Genomic DNA, 20,537 nt, shown 5'->3' on the forward strand with positions numbered 1-20,537 from the left:
AGAAGCGGCTTAGTCATGCTGGCCACATGACCCGGAAGCTGTACGCCAGTTCCCTTGGCCAATAAAGCGAGATGAGCGCCACAACCCCAGAGTCGACCATGACTGGACCTAATGGTCAGGGTTCCCTTTACCTATTCTTGCTTTGAGAGTAAATCAAGAAATGTAACATCATTGGTTACTGATTTGGAGAGGGAAGGGGCAAAGATGTTAAAAGCACCTGGTTGCTGCCATGTTCCAAACTTTTAGACATCAGACGTTACCTTTTTCCACTTTATTGGAGTAGCTTCATGGGATCATTCCATTCTTTTTCAGGAAACTGGACATTGCAGCAATGCATGTTGGGAATGGAATTCTCAGGACTTGACCCTGCAGGGAAAAAAGTGATGGGATTGCTACCAGCTAAAGGACTGGCTACAGTGGTCGACTCTGACAAGAGGTTTCTGTGGGAGGTTCCACAAAACTGGTAGGCTAGTTTACATTTTCTTTCTTGTGGGGGCTAGGTTACACTCTGTCTGATCTGAAGACCTTTTAAAAGCAAATTGGGATTTAATGTAAATAATGCATTGTTAGCAACAGAACTATCTTGTGGCGGTTGGGTTTTTTTTAGTAGTATAACTGTTTTGAATTCATTGGCTAGTACTCTATGACAGAGATGCTGTTAGACTCCAACTCCCATTAGTCCCAGCCAGCATAACACAGTGGTCAAGGATGATGCAAAATATAGTGCAGCTTCCCCATTTATTCCCTAGGATCTTGCGTATTCACCCTCCCTCTTCCCTCTGTAAAAAAGAGTTGCGAGAGATGATAACTGGCTCAGAATATATATGTTGATACCTGAGAAAGGCCTCTTTCCTTTTCTTCAGGACTCTAGAAGAGGCAGCCTCTGTTCCTGTGGTATATGCTACTGCTTACTATTCCTTGGTGGTTCGGGGCGGCATGAAGAAGGGCGAGACTGTGCTCATTCATTCTGGCTCAGGTGGTGTGGGCCAAGCAGCCATTGCTATTGCCCTCAGCATGGGCTGCCGTGTCTTTACTACTGTGGGTAAGTAGAGACGCTCTTTTTCTAGTCACCCTGGGCCATATTGTCCTTGTTTTGTGCCTTTACTGATCATTCTGACACTCAGCTGGAACAAGGCATTCATGTTCGGAGGTTGTTTTTTTATTTATTTTTTTGAAGCAATGCCTATGTTTTATTCCACAGAGATAAACATGGAGGGAGTGATTAAGAAGAATTTTCCTGGTTATTTCATTCTTTTTTTGTGGGGGACAGTGAAGCATTAAACAATCAGCTCAATTCCTCTTTAGTGTTGGCTTCTACAGAAGAAAATTGCCTGCAAGGCACTTGAGCTTACAAAAACAAAACGCTTATTGTCTGATTTCAGGCTCTAAAGAGAAACGTGAATATCTCCAAAAAAGATTCCCACAACTTGATGCGAATAGCTTTGCCAGCTCTAGAAATACCTCATTTGAGCAACATGTCCTGAAAACCACCAATGGTAGAGGTAATATAGCCTTTTCCAAGGCTTAAGATTTAATTAGAAGTTGGGTGTGTGGATTATTTAGTAGGAAGACAGGGCAGCATGAATCCTGTGCAGTGCTGGAATGTTATATTGTTCCTATTTGCAGGTGTCGACTTGGTATTGAACTCCTTATCAGAAGAGAAGCTCCAGGCCAGTCTGCGTTGCCTTGCTCAACATGGACGCTTCTTGGAAATAGGCAAATACGACCTGTCCAACAACACACCGCTTGGTAAGATTTCACTCAGATTTTTATTTTATGAGTATGGTCATTCAGAGAAACAAAACCACGCTACTCTTCAGTGGCCCCCAAACCACTTCCTGAGCTAGCTTTCTCCCTAAACATCTTGTTCCTAGCATCATAATAACATGATGCGTGTCTAATACATTTTGCAATGAATCTGTGTGGGTGGTGTTTCTGTGGAACTGGCCTCTCTTAAGCCTTGCTCATGTAATCCAGTAGTTCTTACTCCCAAAAATAGCAGTTTCGTTTCAAAGGCTTCTGTTTCTGTTTGTGCCACTGGTATGTGAATTGTTTTTAATATTCAAATGGAATTTGATGGTTGTGAAGACCATATGTAAAGCCCATAAACCTGTGTTGCTCCCCGAAGGAATGGCCCTTTTCTTGAAGAACGTGGCTTTCCATGGGATCCTTTTAGATGCCATTTTTGAGGAGGGAAACAAAGACTGGGAAATAGTGTCTGACTTGCTGACGAAGGGCATAAGAGACGGTGTGGTGAAACCTCTACGGACCACTGCCTTCAACAGAGAAGAGGTAGAAGCTGCCTTCAGATACATGGCACAAGGAAAACACATTGGAAAAGTTGTGATCAAGGTATGGTTGGTAGATCTAAAGACTGCATTTGTGACCCAAGTGTGTGCAAACTGTGCTGATCAGCTATGAGTGGTAATAGTAAGGCCTAGGAGTGAGAGAGGGAAATTCACTGAGAGGTGGCGTTAACACTATTTATTATTATTTTTTATTAAATTTGTATACCACCCTATATTCACAGGTCTCAGGGTGGTTACAACATAAAATTAAAATATAAAGAGACAAAATACATAACAGCAACAACAACCCAGTAATACACACCCCCTCCTCCCCAGCATATTTTAAAAAGGGCATTGTATGTTAATCAGCCAAAGGCCTGGTTAAAGAGGGAATGTTTTTGCCTGGCGCCTAAAGGTGTTTAATGAAGGCCTTTTTTCACGGGTTTTTAAACAACTAGTATTTTTTATGTGCTACATTTAAACCCCACTTTTCCACTTTTTCTGGAGGCAGCTAATAATTTTTGAAAACAAGATAACAAAAGTTTGTGTTAAAACTCCAGAAAGAAATAAGATTTTAAAAAAGACATGTAAATGAAATTTAAAATGCAGATTAAAACACAGAGCAGTTGAAAACAAATTGGCTCAGAAGGCCAAAGGCCTGTTTAAATGAAGAATCTTTTTCCTGCCAGTGGAAGGTCATTAACTAGTGAGCTGGTTGATCCTTACTACCAGGGCACCTCAAAAGTGTGGATTAAGTTTATTCTGATTTAGCTGGAGCTGCATCTGTTGGCGCCTTTACTGATGATATATGGGAATCAGTATAGGACCCACTGTGGGGAATGTGTGAGCAGTTCTAACCCCAACACTTTGAAGAGGGATTGTTTGTTGTTCTCACTGAAACGCAGTGCTTTTTTTCTAAAGAAAATGTTTAGGGTTATTCCCATTTTCCTACTCATATTGAAATACTGGCCCTCAATGAGGCCAAACTTAGATTCACAAAATGTTTAGGGGTATGCATACCCCTGCGTCCTCTCAGTAAAAAAAAACAAAACACTGCTGAAACTTAACAAGATGTGGGGAGGGGACAGAAATCTGAGGATATCCCTGCTTTTCACTAGACAGAGCTATTCAGCCCTTGCCTTTTCCCACCTTCTGCTTGGCCCAAAGGGGATTGCATGACTAGCTAAACCCAGCAAACTTTTTCAGCAGGGGGCCAGTCCACTGTCCCTCAGACCTTGTGGGGGGCCGGACTATATTTTGAAAAGAATTTGAACGAATTCCTATGCGTCACAAATAACCCAGAGATGCATTTTAAATAAAAGGACACATTCTACTCATATAAAAACACGCTGATTCCTGGACCGTCCATGGGCCAGATTTAGAAGGCGATTGGGCTGGATCCGGCTCCCAGGCCTTAGTTTGCCTACCCATGAGCTAAAGCATTTAGCACCTGCTTCCACTTTATTTATCATTTGCTTCTTGCATGGGAGATCCTTTGCCAGCAGAGCATAAACCAAGGCTATAAAAACAAAGAGCATGCTTCAGTTTTTCTGTAGATTATTGTTTTTCATGAACTGTCTGCGCTATCATTTGCAGGTCCACGAAGAAGAGAAATGTTCCACAAAGGAAGCTAAGCAAACCCAGCTCTCTGCCATATCCAGGACTTCTTGCCCACCAAATAAGACGTACATTATCACAGGAGGCCTTGGGGGATTTGGGCTGGAGTTGGCTCAGTGGCTGATTGAAAGAGGAGCAAAGAAGCTTGTGCTAACATCTCGTTCCGGCATCCGAACTGGTGAGTTGATAATGAAAAGCATTTGAAAGGAAAGATTTGAGTTTGCGAGCAGTAGTCAAGAAATTGGGTCAGTTCATGATGTTGAAGAACAATGGTTGCAGGCTTTTTTTTATAAAAAAGGTGGGGAAATTATGTGGGGTGAGGTTGGGGAGAGAACCTGAAATGGAGTTGTGAAGCATCTAGGTTTAGCATAAGAAATTCACAATATATATAGGAGCAAAGGCACCTGTTCATCTTTAAACAAAAGACAACGATTAATCACATTATTAAGAAAGAAGGGGAAAATACTGACCAGAAATTGAAGCAATGCGAGACTTCTGAGAAGAATAATTGCAATGAGAAGTATATCCAGTGCCCAGTGATTCTCATTTCTAGATTTTCACGATTTGCAGGTTATCAGGCTAAGCGTGTCCAAGAATGGAAACAGTTGGGTGTCCAAGTTCTCGTGTCAACCAGTGATGTCGGGACTCTTGAAGGGGCACAGCACTTAATACAAGAAGCTTCTCAGCTTGGACCAGTTGGGGGCATCTTCAACTTGGCTATGGTGAGTGGCTCAAGATCAACATGACTGTGATAGCTTATTATCTGCTGTTTGCTTTGGCTGGGCCACGTTAACAGGCAACAATTCTGATTAGCTTTCTTCTGCAGTGTGTTCTGGAAAGATCTAGACTCTAGAACAACCTTCCTGGTGGTCTCCAGATATCATTGGACTCCAGCTCCCATTAAGCCCAGCCAGCATAGCCTGTGGTTAGGGCTGTTATAGTCTAAAACATCTGAAGGGCACCAGGTTGGGGAAGGCTGGTCATGAAGACAGAAAACTATCGCTCCATTGCTCCACGTTTGTTGTCGTTTAGTCAAAAGAGGAAAGTCATACTGAGGTGCTAGGGTTATGCTTATGATACAGGAGAAGCAGCAGCCACCAAATGGAATGTTACCCTTCATTTTGTAGTCAGCAGAAAAACTTGAAGGGCAGGGGTGAGGTTTCCTAGTAAATTCGAGGAGGGGCATGTTCTATTAGTTGTTAATGTTGTACATGTGTAAAAGAAGCAATGCATGAGGAGAACTTATCTGACCCTCATCAGGAAGAGTCACTAATTTATATTTCAAAAATATCTTAGCTAGATTTCTTAGGACCAAACTAGACTTGACTTTAAATGTACGCTTGTATTTTTTTAAAAAAAATATAAAGAGCACACACTGGAGGGCAAATATTGTGTGAGAGTTTAACCATACCATCCCTAGCTCCAGAACTACTAATTATCATTCCCCTCCTTCTGCAACGGCTACCATTTGCGTTTTTAGACATGCAATTTAAATTTACAACAGTACATCCAGGTTGGCCCTTTGTCCAGAATTTGCTATTCTGTTTCCATATTTGTTTTGAAAAGGAAAGTGTGATTTGTATCTTGACTTGACTGAGTGGGGGACAAATGTGAAAAACACTAACTCCTGGTTTCCTATAGGTCTTGAAAGATGCTATGCTGGAAAATCAGACACCAGAACTTTTCCAGGAAGTCAACAAACCCAAATATTCAGGGACACTTAACCTGGACCAGTGAGTAGCATGTGAAGACTGAATATGAACAACTGTTCTGCTTGATGATACTTGAGGGAGAGATGAATCTTCATGAAAATGAGTAACAAATCATCTTCCCTGTGATGTTTCCCCCCCCCCCTAGAGTAACCCGTCAAAAGTGCCCAGAGCTGGACCATTTTGTCGTTTTCTCTTCGGTAAGCTGTGGAAGAGGAAATGCCGGGCAGAGCAATTATGGTTTTGCCAACTCCACCATGGAGCGCATCTGTGAACAGCGACGGCATGATGGGCTTCCAGGTAACAGCACAGTCCCTCCAACCCTGAGGAATCTCTTTTTGAAAGTAAAAGGCAAAAAACGATTTTCACAGAACTAGGCATATGCCGCCTGATGCCTTTTGTGCACCACCAAGTCTGTTTCTGTCTGCTTGCTCTATTTTGTTTTGTCATATGCTCTATAAACACCACCATGCGTTCTGTCTTCTTTTCCAGCCCTGGCAGTACAGTGGGGCGCTATTGGTGACGTGGGTGTCGTCTTGGAGACAATGGGCACCAATGATACTGTGGTTGGAGGGACTCTGCCACAGAGGCTCAGCTCATGCTTGGAGGTTCTGGATCACTTCCTCAACCAGCCTCAGCCTGTCATGTCCAGTTTCGTCCTGGCAGAAAAAGTCTTGGCAAAAAGTGATGGGGCCGGCCAGAAAGACCTCGTGGATGCTGTTGCTCACATTCTCGGTAAATATCACTCTGGATAATTGCAGCAAGTCTGTGATGTTGTCTTCGTTGAAAACCTCCAGTAGTTAGCATAAAACAACTATCCTGGTGTGAAATGAATTAACAGCTTGGGCTAGCTATGGTGCTTGTAATGAATCTGCCCAGGAAATTTGCCACACTGTGTAGCTGACAGGATTTTTACAGTATTTTATTATAGTTCATGGTAGGGCTGCCATATGTCCATGTTTTCCCTGACATACCCTGGATTTGTCTGTTGGAAATTACAGGAAATCACGAAAATGTCCAGGAAAACATGGATGTGTGGCAACCCATGTAGGAACTATCAAATTTTGGGGGGATAATTTCAACAACTTTGCTAAAAAAGCTGAATGGCTTTTGTGTCCGGATTTTCACTTTCTGGAATTTGGCAACTCTAGGTTCACGGCCACTGTTTTATAATGGTGGCCCCATACACCCTTTGTGTAGATATGCAGGAATTGTGTGTGTGTGTGAGAGAGAGAGAGAGAGGGCACACCAAAACAGCAGAAGCATCAGTTAAGGCCTTTTCTTCCCCTCAGAGCTGCTGAAATAGTTGCAAGAGTACCAGCCAAAGAGAGAACCATTTTGAAATCTGATTAATTTATGCAGATTAAAAGTTGCCCTCTTTACAACTCCTGTGGTTTATTTATATCCACTGTTTCTCACACAATCCATTGCTGTTACTTCAGGATTGTATTGTGCTACTTGCACTGCATCATCTCTCCTGGCCTGATTATTGCCTGCTATGCTTTTTCATACTAGAAGACAATCAGCCCTATTGTTCCCTGGGGATGATTTCACAGAACTGGATTGCTCTTGAAAAGTTGTGCCATGCATAGGCTTTCGTAGGGGGAAAACAGTGCATTGCAAGTGGATGCAAGGAGGATTAGATGTGGGCGGAAATATGGCCAAAGTTTGCACAGGAGTGGGTTTTAAAGGTGTGGACCTGTCACCTCCCTCATTTTTGAAACTTGGAAGAGAGAGAGAACATAACAGAGAACAAAAGTGGGACAAGGCACAGACTCGGGAGAGCATAACTGAGACAATTATAGAGTGGGGACCAGAATATGGAAACGCTTAGCAGGAACTTACATGTGAAAAAAGGAACGCGGGTGGCGCTGTGGGTTAAACCACAGAGCCTAAGACTTGCCAATCAGAAAGTCGGCGGTTCGAATCCCTGCAAAGGGGTGAGCTCCCATTGCTCAGGCCCTGCTCCTGCCAACCTAGCAGTTCAAAAGCACGTCAAAGTACAAGTAGATATATAGGTACCGCTCTGGCGGGAAGGTAAACGACGTTTCTGTGCGCTGCTCTGGTTCGCCAGAAGCGGCTTAGTCATGCTGGCCACATGACCCGGAAGCTCCCTTGGCCAATAAAGCGAGATGAGCGCCACAACTCCAGAGTCGGCCATGACAGGACCTAATGGTCAGGGGTCCCTTTACCTTTACCTTTACATGTGAAAAAAAGGAATAGTTTCCAGTTCAATTTCCAGTGTTAAGGCTGTCAATGCCACTGTTTATGTGACCTCATCCATGTGCAAGAGGGTGGCCTCAGCAGGCTTGGGGAACCCCAAGGTTTGCAGAAGTACAAAAAATATTTGCAGGGGAGGAGGGCTTCTAACGTGTAACCTAATGAGGACGAAGTGGCCAAGGGACACCGACTGATTGTAGGAGAGGAATTGTGGAAAACAGGGAGGTGGGCTGGAACAAAGCGCCTGCTCCACCCAGCAGTATTCTGTTGCTGGTCACATTTGTAAGAGCAATCATATCACCTGCCAATTCAGCATATTCAAGCATGTTAAACTGCCACTCTTCCTTAGTGGGCACCCTACTCGAGCTCCACCTTTGTGCCAATAAGATTCTAGCCACAGTGGTGGCATATAATAATAAATTCTCTTTTTGGGGGAGGGTGGGGACTTCTGTTGTTACCATTCCCAAGAGGCTTTTTGGGGGAATTTTCTTTTTTAATTCATTGTAAATTACTTCCCAGAATCCCCAGATCACTTTACAGGACCACCACATGTGGAAAAAAGATCCCTCTACATTTCCAACATTTTCCTTTTTCCCTTTTTCTTTCTTTCTTTAATTGTCCATCAAGAACTGTTAGAAATAGTATGTTTATTTTTCTTCCATAGTGGTAATTTTTCTTCAATGACAATGTTTGTTTTTTGGCCATAAAAAATGTTACTTGACAAAACCTTTAAAAAGCAAACAAACAAAACCGGACAACTAAATATCTTAGCACAGTTAAAAAAACAACAGCTTTCCCCCAAAAATAGTTATTCTCTCATTTCTCCTTCTTCTTCTTCCACACCCCTTATATAAAGGACATTATTGCACCTTATCAGAACTACCTTTTTCCTTTTTAAACATTTTTGCTAGTTTGGCAAGTCTTAAGTACCTTCTGTGGGTCATTTTCATCATATTTTCTTTTAATGCTTAACATGCCGTAAAATTCATATTTACTGTCCATAAATTCTCCCATAGTTCATAATTAATATTATGACCCACATCCTGGGCCCACTAAATCATACTTGATTTCACAAATTCCTCTTTTGTTTACCACTTTAGCAGCAGTTTGTACATTTTTGATACTACTTTTACTTGTGTATCTAATAAATCCTTTGTAAATAGGGATTTTTGTTCTGCAAATCCGATTTTTTAACAAACTATTCTTGTCACATCATGCACGGCTTACACAAAACAGTGGGTTATTATGGGGAAGCATTTACAACCCTCCCGGTTCTCCCCACTTTCTCTGCATGCAACTGTCTCTTCCACTATGCTCCAATCCTTTCTTTGAAATAAAGACTTTGGTGAAATTGACTGGCAGCTTCGCTTGCCCACGGAGCCCACACGCTTCCGCCTGCGTGTCTCTGTTCCCTCTGGGCAGCTCCAAACTGCAGTGTAGCAGAGCTTAGCACAGCGACAGAAACAGAGCCGATAATTGCCGTGTGTGCAGTAAATCAGTCAGACGCTCGGTGTCCTTCCTTATCTTACAAATAGCTTTATTCTCGTACAAAAACAACAAATCATAATTCCCCCGGTGACATGCAACTCATTTTCCCGGTGCGTTCCAAACCGGAGCTGAGCTCACTCTCACTGTGTGTCAGCGTAGACAGACACTCCCAGTGTTCTAAACACGCCTCCAAGAATGTGAGACGTCACTCAGAACTTCTTAACCCTGTAAGTTCTGACTCTCTCCATAAAGACCTCCTCCCAGTGGCGGAGAAAGTGGGGGCGGCTCGCCCCGGGTGTCATCACTGGGGGGTGTGACAAAATCCCCCCTGGGTGGATCGCCGCTGCACTGATAGGGATGGGGTGTGTCGCGGGGCCTCAGCAGCGGACAGGCCGTCCCTATGGGCACCACGTGTGCCCTCCCTATGGGCGCCGCTTGCCCCGCCGTTTGCCCCGCCCCTGGGTGCGCCGCCCCAGGTGCCTGAGAGGCTTCCTCGACCGCTGCCTCCTCCCCCCGCTTCTCTTGTCCAAAGTCTTATATCTTTTTGGTTCCATCTGACTAACTATTCAGAATACTGCCCACTTCCTCCTACCCTCTTTCAACACTGGCTGCATTTGCACGTAATGCTAAACGAAATTCAGACAAACCGCCATTAACCTTAACTGTGCTTTCATGAAAAGGTGCTGAGTCATTTAAATGTTGGGAGATGAAATCAGCCGGCTTCAAAATGTTATATATGAAAGTGGCTGATTTTCAACAAACCATAGTTAATATTAACTGCAGTTTCAAGTTCAGATCTATTGCTAACTGTAGTTAATCTAAAACAGAAGTGGAACTTCCAGCCTTGTAGTCATGCCAAGAGAGGGTGGTTTAAACTTTGCAATTAAAGAATATTCTGCTCACCAAAGTGGCCAGCAGACTTCAAACACTGATTTCTAAACCACTGGAACATAAGATTTCAAGATAATGCTCAGCCATTTGTATATTTCACTTACATAAATACTGGCTATATAGTGTGGGAGTGTTATACAACAAATACAGATTCTCTCCCTCTGCTTTGACCTAATGTTATTGTTCACTTTTTCATATTATATTCTTATAAAAGTGTATATAACAAATTATTTAGTGTGAATTATTCTTTTTACAATAGGCGTATTGAATATAGCCTTTAATGTATGTTGATTGTTTCTAATTTATAAAAAATACTGGTCGAGAGTTCTGATGATCATTTGTTTATTCTCATCATCATTTGATGATCTCATTATAAAATTGCTAGTTTGCTCACTTTCCCTCTGTCAACACCATCATTATCATTCCTTCCTAACACACCAGTAATGTGGACATATATTTGAGCTCTTACTTTCTCTTGCATTGCACAAATCATTTCCCAACATTTAAATGACTCGGAACCTTCTGGATCTGCTTATTTTCTTCTTAGATAACGTAGTAAAGACCTCATTATATCCTACTTTGATTTCCCGAAATATTCTTCTTCCATACCTGCAATACAACCATTTATTCCCTGTAGTGAATGCAAAATATACTCCTTATAGTTTTCTAGTTTTATACTGCTGCTTAAATAACTTGTGTATCCAACATCAGGCATTCTCAGTGTAGTCCCATTAAAATTAATGGATGTGACTGACTTAGGTCCACTATTTTCAGTGATTCTACTCTGAGTAGAAATGTTGGCTACCCTTTGCCACCAGTTTTAAAAGGCAAGCATTTAAAAACCAGCACCTGTCCCTTTCTTCTTTGGTGACATCCTGCTCCTCTGTCTATGCCAGGCATGGCCAAACTTGGCCCTCCAGATGTTTTGGAACTACAATTCCCATCATCCCTGACCACTGGTCCTGTTAGCTAGGGATTATGAGAGTTGTAGTCCCAAAACATCTGGAGGGCCAAGTTTGGCCATTAACCTAGTCTAGGCCCATGCAGTCACATGCTTGGCCACAGGAACTCGACTCATGCACAAGGCAAGAGTGCCCTGTGAATATTTCAGGATGAATTTAGCAGACATTTATTAATTTAGCTCCCGTAACATTCATCCGTGTTCCCCGTCATTTATATTTCAGCCTCCTTGGGGCAAAGAGCATTTACCAGTTTGTAAAGCTACCATTGCTTTAAAGTTTAAACAAATATATCAGATAAAACATTGAGGAAGAGTTTGGGAACTTAGCTTAAGGTGTTGATCTAATTATTATACAGTTTGAAATAGTGCATCAAACGTGGTTAATGAAAGGGAGGAAATCATATAAAACTGAATGCCATGAAAACACAGTGCGGTATCTGAATGGAAAAATACATGGCCCTCTCATTGCTGACCTGTTATAGGATCTTAAAGACTCATTTTTTCCGGTCAGCATTTTGTTAATTTTAGGTTACTGTTTTATCTGCTACTACTATCTTATTTACTATTTTAATGATTAATGTACTGTACTGAAAATTGTTTTTGGTTTTTCTCTTTTTTTTACTGCTTGCTTATTTACTTCTGTATTTTAAAGTGTAGCAATCATCTTGGTGAGGGTTTTTATGCTAGAGTGGTGAGGGTTTTTATGCTAGCGTGGGCTAAAAACCATAGCTGTCAACTTTCCCCTTTTCTTGCAAGGAATCCTATTCGGAATAAGGGAATTTCCCTTTAAAAAAGGGAAATGTTGACAGCTATGCTAAAAGCCCATTTAAATAAATACATAGCAATGTTGTGTCAGCGAGGAAAAGAGATCTGTGAAGAAATTATTGACAGTTTGGAGGGGCTTGAGCAGCAGTAAAAAAAAATAAATACTTGTATTTCTTTCTCATAGGTGTCCGTGACGTAAGCAGCCTAAATGCTGACACCTCCCTGGCTGATCTGGGCCTGGATTCTTTGATGGGTGTAGAAGTGCGGCAAACCCTGGAGAGGGACTATGACATTGTCATGTCAATGAGAGATGTCAGGTTGCTTACCATTAACAAACTACGAGAATTTTCTTCAAAACCAGGGACCACAGACAGTAAGTATGTCTGGTGGGTTAAAATCTGCCCTACTTTGGGTTTGTGACACTTAAGGAAGGGGTGATGTAGGTAGGAGCTCCCTACCTACGGAGAGAAAGGGTTTTCTGGTTTCCAGGGCCAGTCTTGGCATGACATGGGTGATCCACGATTCAGAGCTCCCAAAGCAGCTAAATGGGACTGCCACTTGGATTGGGCCTAAGGAGTCTTTCAACATTTCCTCTTATGCTGTTTGCCCAATCAATACTCACTCAAAAACTGCTACTAGCTACCTGGGAGCAGGGAAGATAGATGCAACAACACCAGTGTGGTATAGTGCTGAAGAGCGGTGTACTCGTAATCTGGTGAACCAGGTTCGCTTCCCCGTTCCTCCACATGTAGCTGCTGGGTGACTTTGGGCCAGTCACACTCCTCTGAAGTCTCTTAGCCTCACTCACCTCACAGAGTGTTTGTTGTGGGGGAGGAAGGGAAAGGAGAATGTTAGCTACTTTGAGACTCCTTCGGGTAGTGATAAAGGGGGATATCAAATCCAAACTCTTCTTCTCTTCTTCTTTATTTTATTGCAGAAGCAACAGAGAATGAGTACTTGTTTCTTTTTCTATGTAGTCAACATATAGTCTAGAACTATTGCGTATTGTTTTCCCTGAGGATAACTTATGGAGAAACCGGTTTAATTCCAAAAAATAAAAGCTCATTATACAATTGATTCTGCATTAGAAAACAGATACTGTATAGGCGGTCCTGGTAATGGGGGGTTTACCCACACCTGCCCAATGATATTCTGGGTATGCCAAGTGATACTAGTCCCAAAACCAACCTACAATCTGCTCTTATATTATCTTATGAGACTGAATGTGGCATTAACTGGTTCATAATCTGTTTCTGTAACTTGCTTTTTTTTAAGCATCATCCCATGAGAAAAAAGGCAGTCAAGCAGAGCAACCCAGATTGGACTTTAACAACCTGTTGGTTAATCCAGATGGACCAACTGTCTTGCAACTGAATGAGGTGAAAAGCACGGAGCCGCCTCTCTTCCTCATTCACCCTATTGAGGGATCTGTCTCAGTTTTCAACAACCTTGTCTCTAAACTACGTATACAAGCCTATGGACTTCAGTGCACAAAAGGTAGTTCTGTGATGCTTATTGATGGTCTAATCCAGAGGTCATCCTTGTCAATGTAGCTGGGATCAATTTACATCTTTCACAAACATTCCAATTTGCTGAATCCAAGCATATTTTGTCCATGTGTGTGTGTACATGGGGAAGTCTCCATGCCATAAGAGAGGTATATGGTGATAATTTACCACTGGAATAAGGATTCCTTTGGGACAAAACACTTATTCCTTTAATTTGGGGAGGGGAGCACCAAGTCAAAATGGTATATTTTAAAGCGGTCCTTCCCCAGCTTGGTGTCCTCCAGATGGTTTTAACCACAAGTCCCATTAGAGCCAGCCAGCAGGAAAAATGGTTAGGGATGATGGGATTTGTAGTCCAAAATATCTGGAAGGTGCCAGGTTGATGAAGTCTGCTTTAAAACATAGAAAGGGTTCCAGAAAGAGTGGAGGCTGAAATTAGCCATGATGGTTGATTATGAGTCTGTTCCTCAATCATGTAGGCAGAATCCAGATGTCTTCATCGCATTTAGCATGTAGTAAATTACAGAATTAAGATTTCTACAACTATATAGAGTAGGTTTTCCCCCCTAAACCTTGAGGTTAACTTTCACTTGAAAACATACATGCACATACAAGCACAAGTATATATATTATAAGGCTCTTAATAGAAAAAATGTTACAAAAAGTAAGCATTTGCTGCCAGAGGCTCAGAAATAAACAAGTCCAGACTGAACATCTCTGCTGTTCATGACAAAAATTATCCATATTCTAAAAAAGTAACAATTTTGAAACGGTAGAAACTTGTCTAATTTATTTCAGTTCCACAGTTTGGAATTTTGGCTCTTTAGAGCAACGTTCTAAAGATTGTGACCATGATCATCCATAGCCTGATTCTTCTCCTCATTTTACCTCTTCTCACTACTAGCTGCTCCTGTGGACAGTATACAGAGCCTGGCATCCTATTACATTGACTGCATTAAAAAAGTGCAGCCAGAAGGCCCCTATCGGATTTCTGGATATTCCTTTGGTGCCTGTGTTGCTTTTGAAATGTGTCGTCAGCTTGAAGCTCAGCAGAATCCCTCCCATTTACCCAACAGCCTGTTCCTGCTTGATGGTTCTCACTCGTATGTAGCAGCACATACTCAGGTAAGAGACCAATCCAGCTACAAGAGCCACTTGGAAAAGATTACACTTCCATGTAGGAATAGCACGCAACCATGTATTTTGTTGCATGTGCACATATGTGAATTGCCTGCCATTTCCTGTTGAATCAATTTCTGTAATGCAAGCTGGAGACCAAACTGAGATCCCACTGGTTATTAGTGGGAGAAAGAGGGAGCTCCACACTGATAGAGTGACACTGCTGTCGCTCAGCAAGCAGAGGCTGGTGGAAGCAGGCAGGGCTGGGAAAATCTAACCCGCCTTCTCTGAGCCTGGCACAAAGGGGTTTGGGCTTGTGCCTTTGCTAAAATTCAATTCTGTGTCTAAGATTATTTTAACATGAATTTTCTGGTGCTCCGTCCTCTCCCGCCAGAGCTACAGAGCCAAGCTAACTCCAGGAAACGAGGCTGAAGCAGAAACCGAAGCACTGTGTGCCTTTGTTCAGCAGTTCACTGGCATGGAATACAATAAGGTAATGCTCTTTGGCACCGTTCACAGCTGGGGTGGGGGGAGCACATTTTGCTCACAACAGTTTCACTCTAGAAACTGCACCTTGTAGTAAAGCTTTCCTGTTTGTACTGTTTGCAGTTGCTGGAGATTCTTCTACCCCTACCAGATCTGGAAGCTCGTATAAACGCGTCTGTTGATCTGATAACTCAAAATCACAGAGACCTCAGCCACGAGGCCCTTGCCTTTGCTGCTGCTTCCTTTTACAAGAAACTGAAGGCAGGAGACAAGTATGTGCCTCAGAGCAAGTATCATGGCAACGTGATGCTACTGAAAGCAAAGACCCACAATGAGTACGGAGAAGGTCTTGGAGGAGACTACAAGCTCTCAGAGGTTAGTAACATTAACAGAAGAAACTGGAAGGTTTTCTGTAGATTTTCACCCACCACAGCCCTTAAAGTAACATAGGTTGCAGTCCATCATCTAGTTATGTGTGCTTTTAAGTCCCATTGAAACCAACAAAACTAGCTTTCTTGATGGTTTGCAGCCATCTTCTAAACATCTCTGCCCCTCACTGAAAACTGAAGTGCTCCAAAAGTCAAAGCTTAACAGCTCATAATGTAGAGCTCAAATGCTTGATGCAGCTCCTTATCTTTACTTTCTGCAAGTATTTTTCTGACCCTACGAAGCAGGAGCAGCAGCAGCAGCAGGAGCTGAATATTTAGTTTGCTAGGTTATGGAATGATTATCCTAAAAGAAAAAGGTCTTAGGCCTTGCTTGACATGTCTTTGGCTGTGATTGATTTAAAGAAGATGAAGAAAATGTGGAAAGTAGTGAAAAGAAGAAAAGGGTCATTAGGAGTTCCTTCTCATTCTCCTGAATGGCAAGGCAGAAGGTGTATGAAACTAAAAAAGTGTGTGTGTTTGATGTTCTCTTTTATATCTTTGTGCCCTGTGCAGGTCTGTGATGGGAAAGTATTTGTCCACATTGTTGAAGGGGACCATCACACGATCCTGGAAGGAGATGGTGTCGAGTCAATTACTGGGATCATCCATAGCTCGTTGGCAGAACCTCGGGACAGTGTTCGAGAAGGCTAGATACTTGAGAAACTTTACTGTCATTGCTAGAGAGAATTCAAAGCTAACCCTTAGGACACCCCCAAGGAACTCTTCCTGTAATCCATCATGTCATCTGCTCCGCAGCCAAGTCTAGGATGTCCAAATGACCAGGGTCCCCCCTCCCCTCTCTCTCCAGTGCAGTGACATTATTTTTGCACTGTTGCAAGGACCTGTATCGAGGGCAACATTTTACACCATTTGCAGTACACACAAAAAAAAAGAATTAGCAGACTGTGTGTGTGTATTCTGTGCTTTGTATTGTATTGTATTGTTGTCTAGAAGTATTCCAAAGGATAAGTGAAACTGACCAAGCCTAGGGAGTAAGGAGGGAAGCTGCAACTGATTTTGGAGGCACATTTGTCTGTGAAGGAGTCAGTTCTGTAGCAGTATCAGTAAGTTAATTCCATTGAGGCTTTTTTGTAACTATTATTTCTAATCTGAAATATTCTAGGTATTTATTTTATTGTTACTTTATTAGAGGCTCTCTGTTTTAATTTGTCATTGGCTAAATGATAAGGACAAAATATTTGACTGTGGAGTATTTTTCCCCCCTGCGGCTGTTTGGTTGCCTCATTTTTACAAAATTAAAACCAAAATTGACCTTTAGAACAATGTGGTCATTTGGAATGGAATATAGATTCCTATGATAAGCACCACCTTTCTCTACAGAGAGGTGAAGATGCTTCTGCTATGTTGCTGGTCCCATATTCAGTCTCTGATGGAAGGGAATCCAAGCTTGGAGCATGTATAGCATCTTTTCCTTAGCAGAGGTTGGGGGCAACTTTAAGATAATTCCTGCATTCATCAGGAAAATTCATGGATCAGATGTATACAACTTTCTGCACCAGTGTGGTAATTTCCCCCAAATACTTTCAATCTAGCTTCTTAATTCCCCCTGCTCCATTTGCTGCTTCAAGGGTTGCTCAGACTTCATATGAGTTCTTGTTGACAAGAACCTGATTTAACCCTCCCACAGCTGAACCATCTCCCCGTCTCATCCATCCAAAAAAAGAAGTCTGTAGTAGTTATGAATATTTGCCTAAAACCCCTTTGGAAAAACAAAAACTGGAAGCAGTAAGCCTTTTCTTGCCTCATCTGTGTTGGATATGCTTGTAGAAGAATCGGAACATCTTTGCTGCAATAATGATACAGAGGAGACACATGGAGCAATCAGTATCCAGCAGGATTGTTGTGCCTCCCCAAACTGCTTTAGAATCCAGGTTCTCTGCTGGGTTATTTTAATTAGTGCTGGGGCATAGAGATTGCACATAAGTTCCATACCTGCTGGAAGCTGGTTGGCTAGGTGGTCCTCTGTGGACAGGCAGCTTAGTGGCTGGTTTTAGTTTTTAATTTTAAGGAAAAATTCCTTGGAAATCTGAAATGTAAAATGAATACGTTTTCAGATCAGACCTGTTCTGTTTTGCGTGTGTGTGTGTGTGTGTTTTCATTTTCATTTTTACATTCCTTTGGTGAAAAAGCTCTGGAGCCCCCTTTCTTTTGTGGCTCTCCTGGAATTAAAGGTGACTTAAACTCTGCCATGGCTTTCCTTGACTCTTATTTCTATATTCTATGCTTATTAATTTTTACTTGCATTTTCTATTACTTTCTGGAAGCAGGGGGGCGGTGCAGGGAGAGATACATCCCCAGTTTCTTCAGGTACTATAGCTTGGTGGCTGCAAAAAGCCTTATCCGAGTTCATTGGACAGTGGCTTCCTCTTGCTTTGATGCCTCATGCATGTATAATCAAATAACCATGCTACATGACTGGAAATCATGTAGTCTCAAATGTTCCTCTTAGTTCTTTCTTCTTTTGTGGTTTTAGAAGCTCATCAACTTAACTGCCTTCATTTCCCCATCAGTGGAACAGGGCTAACCACCATGCCAGCTGCTTTGAGAACTGCTGTTAAAAGTGCTAGTATTTACAGGAAAAATTCATCCAGGGGACACATTTGAGTAGGTTTACAGTGCAATCCTATACATTTCTATTCAGAAGTAAGTCCCACTGAGTTTAACAGGGCTGCTTCTCAAAATGTTTTTTGGATTGCAGCCTTAATAAGCCAGCATCCCTCAAGTGGAGGAGGTACGAAGACTGTTTAAACCAACTTACTTGCAGGAGCTAATCTGTGTGCCATAGGCAAGCGATCTGTAATAAACCTAAAAACTAGAGTGGAATCTTTCCAGTAGCGAGGCTAGTTCTGAATTGTTTTTACTCTGAAATCTGAAAATGTGGGATTCTCTTAGGCTGCTCTCAAAATCTTTAGGCATTACATATAACATTACCATTGTAATCCTTTATATGTATATGCTGAAGTAAGCTCCACTCTCAGGTAACTTTGCCTAGAACTGTGGCCTAAACAGCACATTTGAGCATCAAGCATTGTTTGCACTGTTCATGTTAATTCAGGGTTTCCCCAACCTTGGATCTCCAGCTGTTTTTGGACTACAATCCCCATCCCTGACCACTGGTCCTGCTAGCTAGGGATGATGAGAGTTTTAGTCCAACAACGGCTGGAAAACTAATTTGCACTCAATCCCAAATTTGGCGAGGGAGCTCCTACCCATGTAAGCACTGCTCTAACCTTCAAAAGAAAGGAGTGAACATACATTAGGCGTGGTACTTGCCATTTTGACACCACCACTCCCGCCCACCCCACACATATGTGCAGTCATCCTAAGTTATAGTCTAAGATGCCTCTCTTCTGAAGAGAAATGTCTATTGACAGAAATGAAATATATACTTCTGAATTAAGGCTAGGGCATGTTTTCAAGGGCTTAGGTTTGGAGTGTCCTAATTGGTTGTTTAAGCATTTCTATACTTTTCAGAACAACAAAAAGTTCTCCCAAGCACTATAAACACATTGTTTTTATTTTTTAAAATATTCAAAGTAAAAGTGAAGAAAGCATGCTTAAAGGGACAGGTTTAGTTATGTGTGCAATGGGAAGGACTGGGGGAAAGAGTGTGATTTTACAGCTCGCTCCAGATTCCTTAGCGGTGGATTCCAACATGTCAAATTTATCCCGCACTGAGTTCATGAGGATTTGCTCCCAGGTTGCTGTATAAGATTGCAGCCTAAGCCTACTTAATAGCTGAGACAGCCTTGAATCCACACTGATCATTAGTCATTATATAAAGGAGCCAATTTGCAGTAATTAAACCAGAAGTGTTTAGTGTTTTTATTATTATTATTAGAGAGCATTACTTACGGCAATTCTTAAGCAAATGTTCAGGCTGCTAGTTGTAACATTGGGATACAGAATGCATACTTGCACTGAGATGTTTGGGGGAAAGAAAGATAAAAGTTCTTGCATTATTTATTTCAAAACAAAAGCTATTAATTCAGGAATGTCTAAAGCTTTACCATGTCCCATGTAAACTTTTAAGTTGTCCCATGTTGAGTGGAGTCTGCTTAAATAAACAACTTACCGGAGTCTGTATTGCATCTTAGCTCCCATTAGTTTACTGTGATGAACATATCTGATCATATCTAGCTGTGCCAACAGCTAGCATTTGATACTACCCTTGCATGTTTTAAGTGTGTGCGTTTATTTTGCTTATACAAAATTGAGCAATGCTGCCACCTGTTGACACTGACCCAGAGAAGGAAGAGAAGAAGAGTCAGCACCACAAGTCATGAAGGCCCCAAGACCAAGCTGGAGCCTGATCCTGTCAGTTGGGAGCCCCTTGAATCACAAACTCCTGAACAAGGATCCCCCCCCCAAAAAAGCCAGGTTCCTCTGAGGTTCCTGCTCTCTCTACGCTAGGAATCTCACGCTCCCCAGTGTCTGCTTATCACCACAGGCAACACACCAGGCAGGATCTAACAGGGAGGCAGAGTGCTATGCAGTGGCGTAGCGTGGGTTGTCAGCACCCGGGGCAAGGCAAGTAATTTGCGCCCCCTAACCCATGGATTAACGCCCCCTAACCCTAACCCCCAGATGTTGCGCCCGGTGCGGCCGGCCCCCCCTGCACCCCCCACGCTACGCCACTGGTGCTATGCTCGTTAAGGTTCTTAGGTCTCATTAAATGGGTAGAGTCTGAGAAGGGTAAAAGCCAGGAGGAATACATAAGGGCTCAGTGGATACAATTTGTCTGCTCGGAACTATCCAAGGTCTTGCAGTAACTGCCTGGCCCTACTGGCTAGCCCATGGGTAGGCAAACTAAGACCTGGGGGCCAGATCCAGCACCAATTGCCTTCTAAATCTGGCCCATGGACGTGTTTTTACATGAGTAGAACGTATCCTTTTATTTAAAATGCATCTCTGGGTTATTTGTGGGGCATAGGAATTCGTTCTCCCCCCCCAAAAAAAAATATATAGTCCGGCCCACCACAAGGTCTGAGGGACAGTAGTCCGGCCCCCTGCTAAAAAAGTTTGCTGACCCCTGG

At 42.4% G+C, this 20,537-nt stretch overlaps 1 protein-coding gene and 1 long non-coding RNA gene across 2 annotated transcripts in view; one reads left to right on the top strand and one right to left on the bottom strand.

The window, feature by feature from the left end:
* Nucleotides 1-19,580, top strand: part of FASN (fatty acid synthase) — a 65,130-nt gene extending 45,550 nt beyond the window's left edge. Inside the window, exons 28-43 of the mRNA XM_083597997.1 lie at nt 313-463; nt 864-1,042; nt 1,383-1,502; nt 1,627-1,749; nt 2,129-2,352; nt 3,885-4,083; nt 4,476-4,627; nt 5,547-5,638; nt 5,763-5,914; nt 6,107-6,349; nt 12,124-12,312; nt 13,215-13,436; nt 14,352-14,572; nt 14,961-15,059; nt 15,176-15,427; nt 15,994-19,580. Coding sequence (XP_083454123.1) covers nt 313-463; nt 864-1,042; nt 1,383-1,502; nt 1,627-1,749; nt 2,129-2,352; nt 3,885-4,083; nt 4,476-4,627; nt 5,547-5,638; nt 5,763-5,914; nt 6,107-6,349; nt 12,124-12,312; nt 13,215-13,436; nt 14,352-14,572; nt 14,961-15,059; nt 15,176-15,427; nt 15,994-16,131 — 2,756 coding nt within the window. The 3' untranslated portion in view covers nt 16,132-19,580. The remainder of the gene's footprint in view (nt 1-312; nt 464-863; nt 1,043-1,382; nt 1,503-1,626; nt 1,750-2,128; nt 2,353-3,884; nt 4,084-4,475; nt 4,628-5,546; nt 5,639-5,762; nt 5,915-6,106; nt 6,350-12,123; nt 12,313-13,214; nt 13,437-14,351; nt 14,573-14,960; nt 15,060-15,175; nt 15,428-15,993) is intronic.
* On the bottom strand, nt 8,487-9,680 carry LOC310755479. The gene is made up of 2 exons (XR_014544392.1): nt 9,562-9,680; nt 8,487-9,160 (listed from the first exon to the last, which is right to left on the bottom strand). It is a non-coding gene; the product is annotated as an uncharacterized lncRNA (long non-coding RNA).
* Nucleotides 19,581-20,537: the final 957 nt, after the last annotated feature.

This window comes from Podarcis filfolensis (genome assembly GCF_964270895.1).
Source record: "Podarcis filfolensis genome assembly, chromosome: 2".
Taxonomy (NCBI): domain Eukaryota; kingdom Metazoa; phylum Chordata; class Lepidosauria; order Squamata; family Lacertidae; genus Podarcis; species Podarcis filfolensis.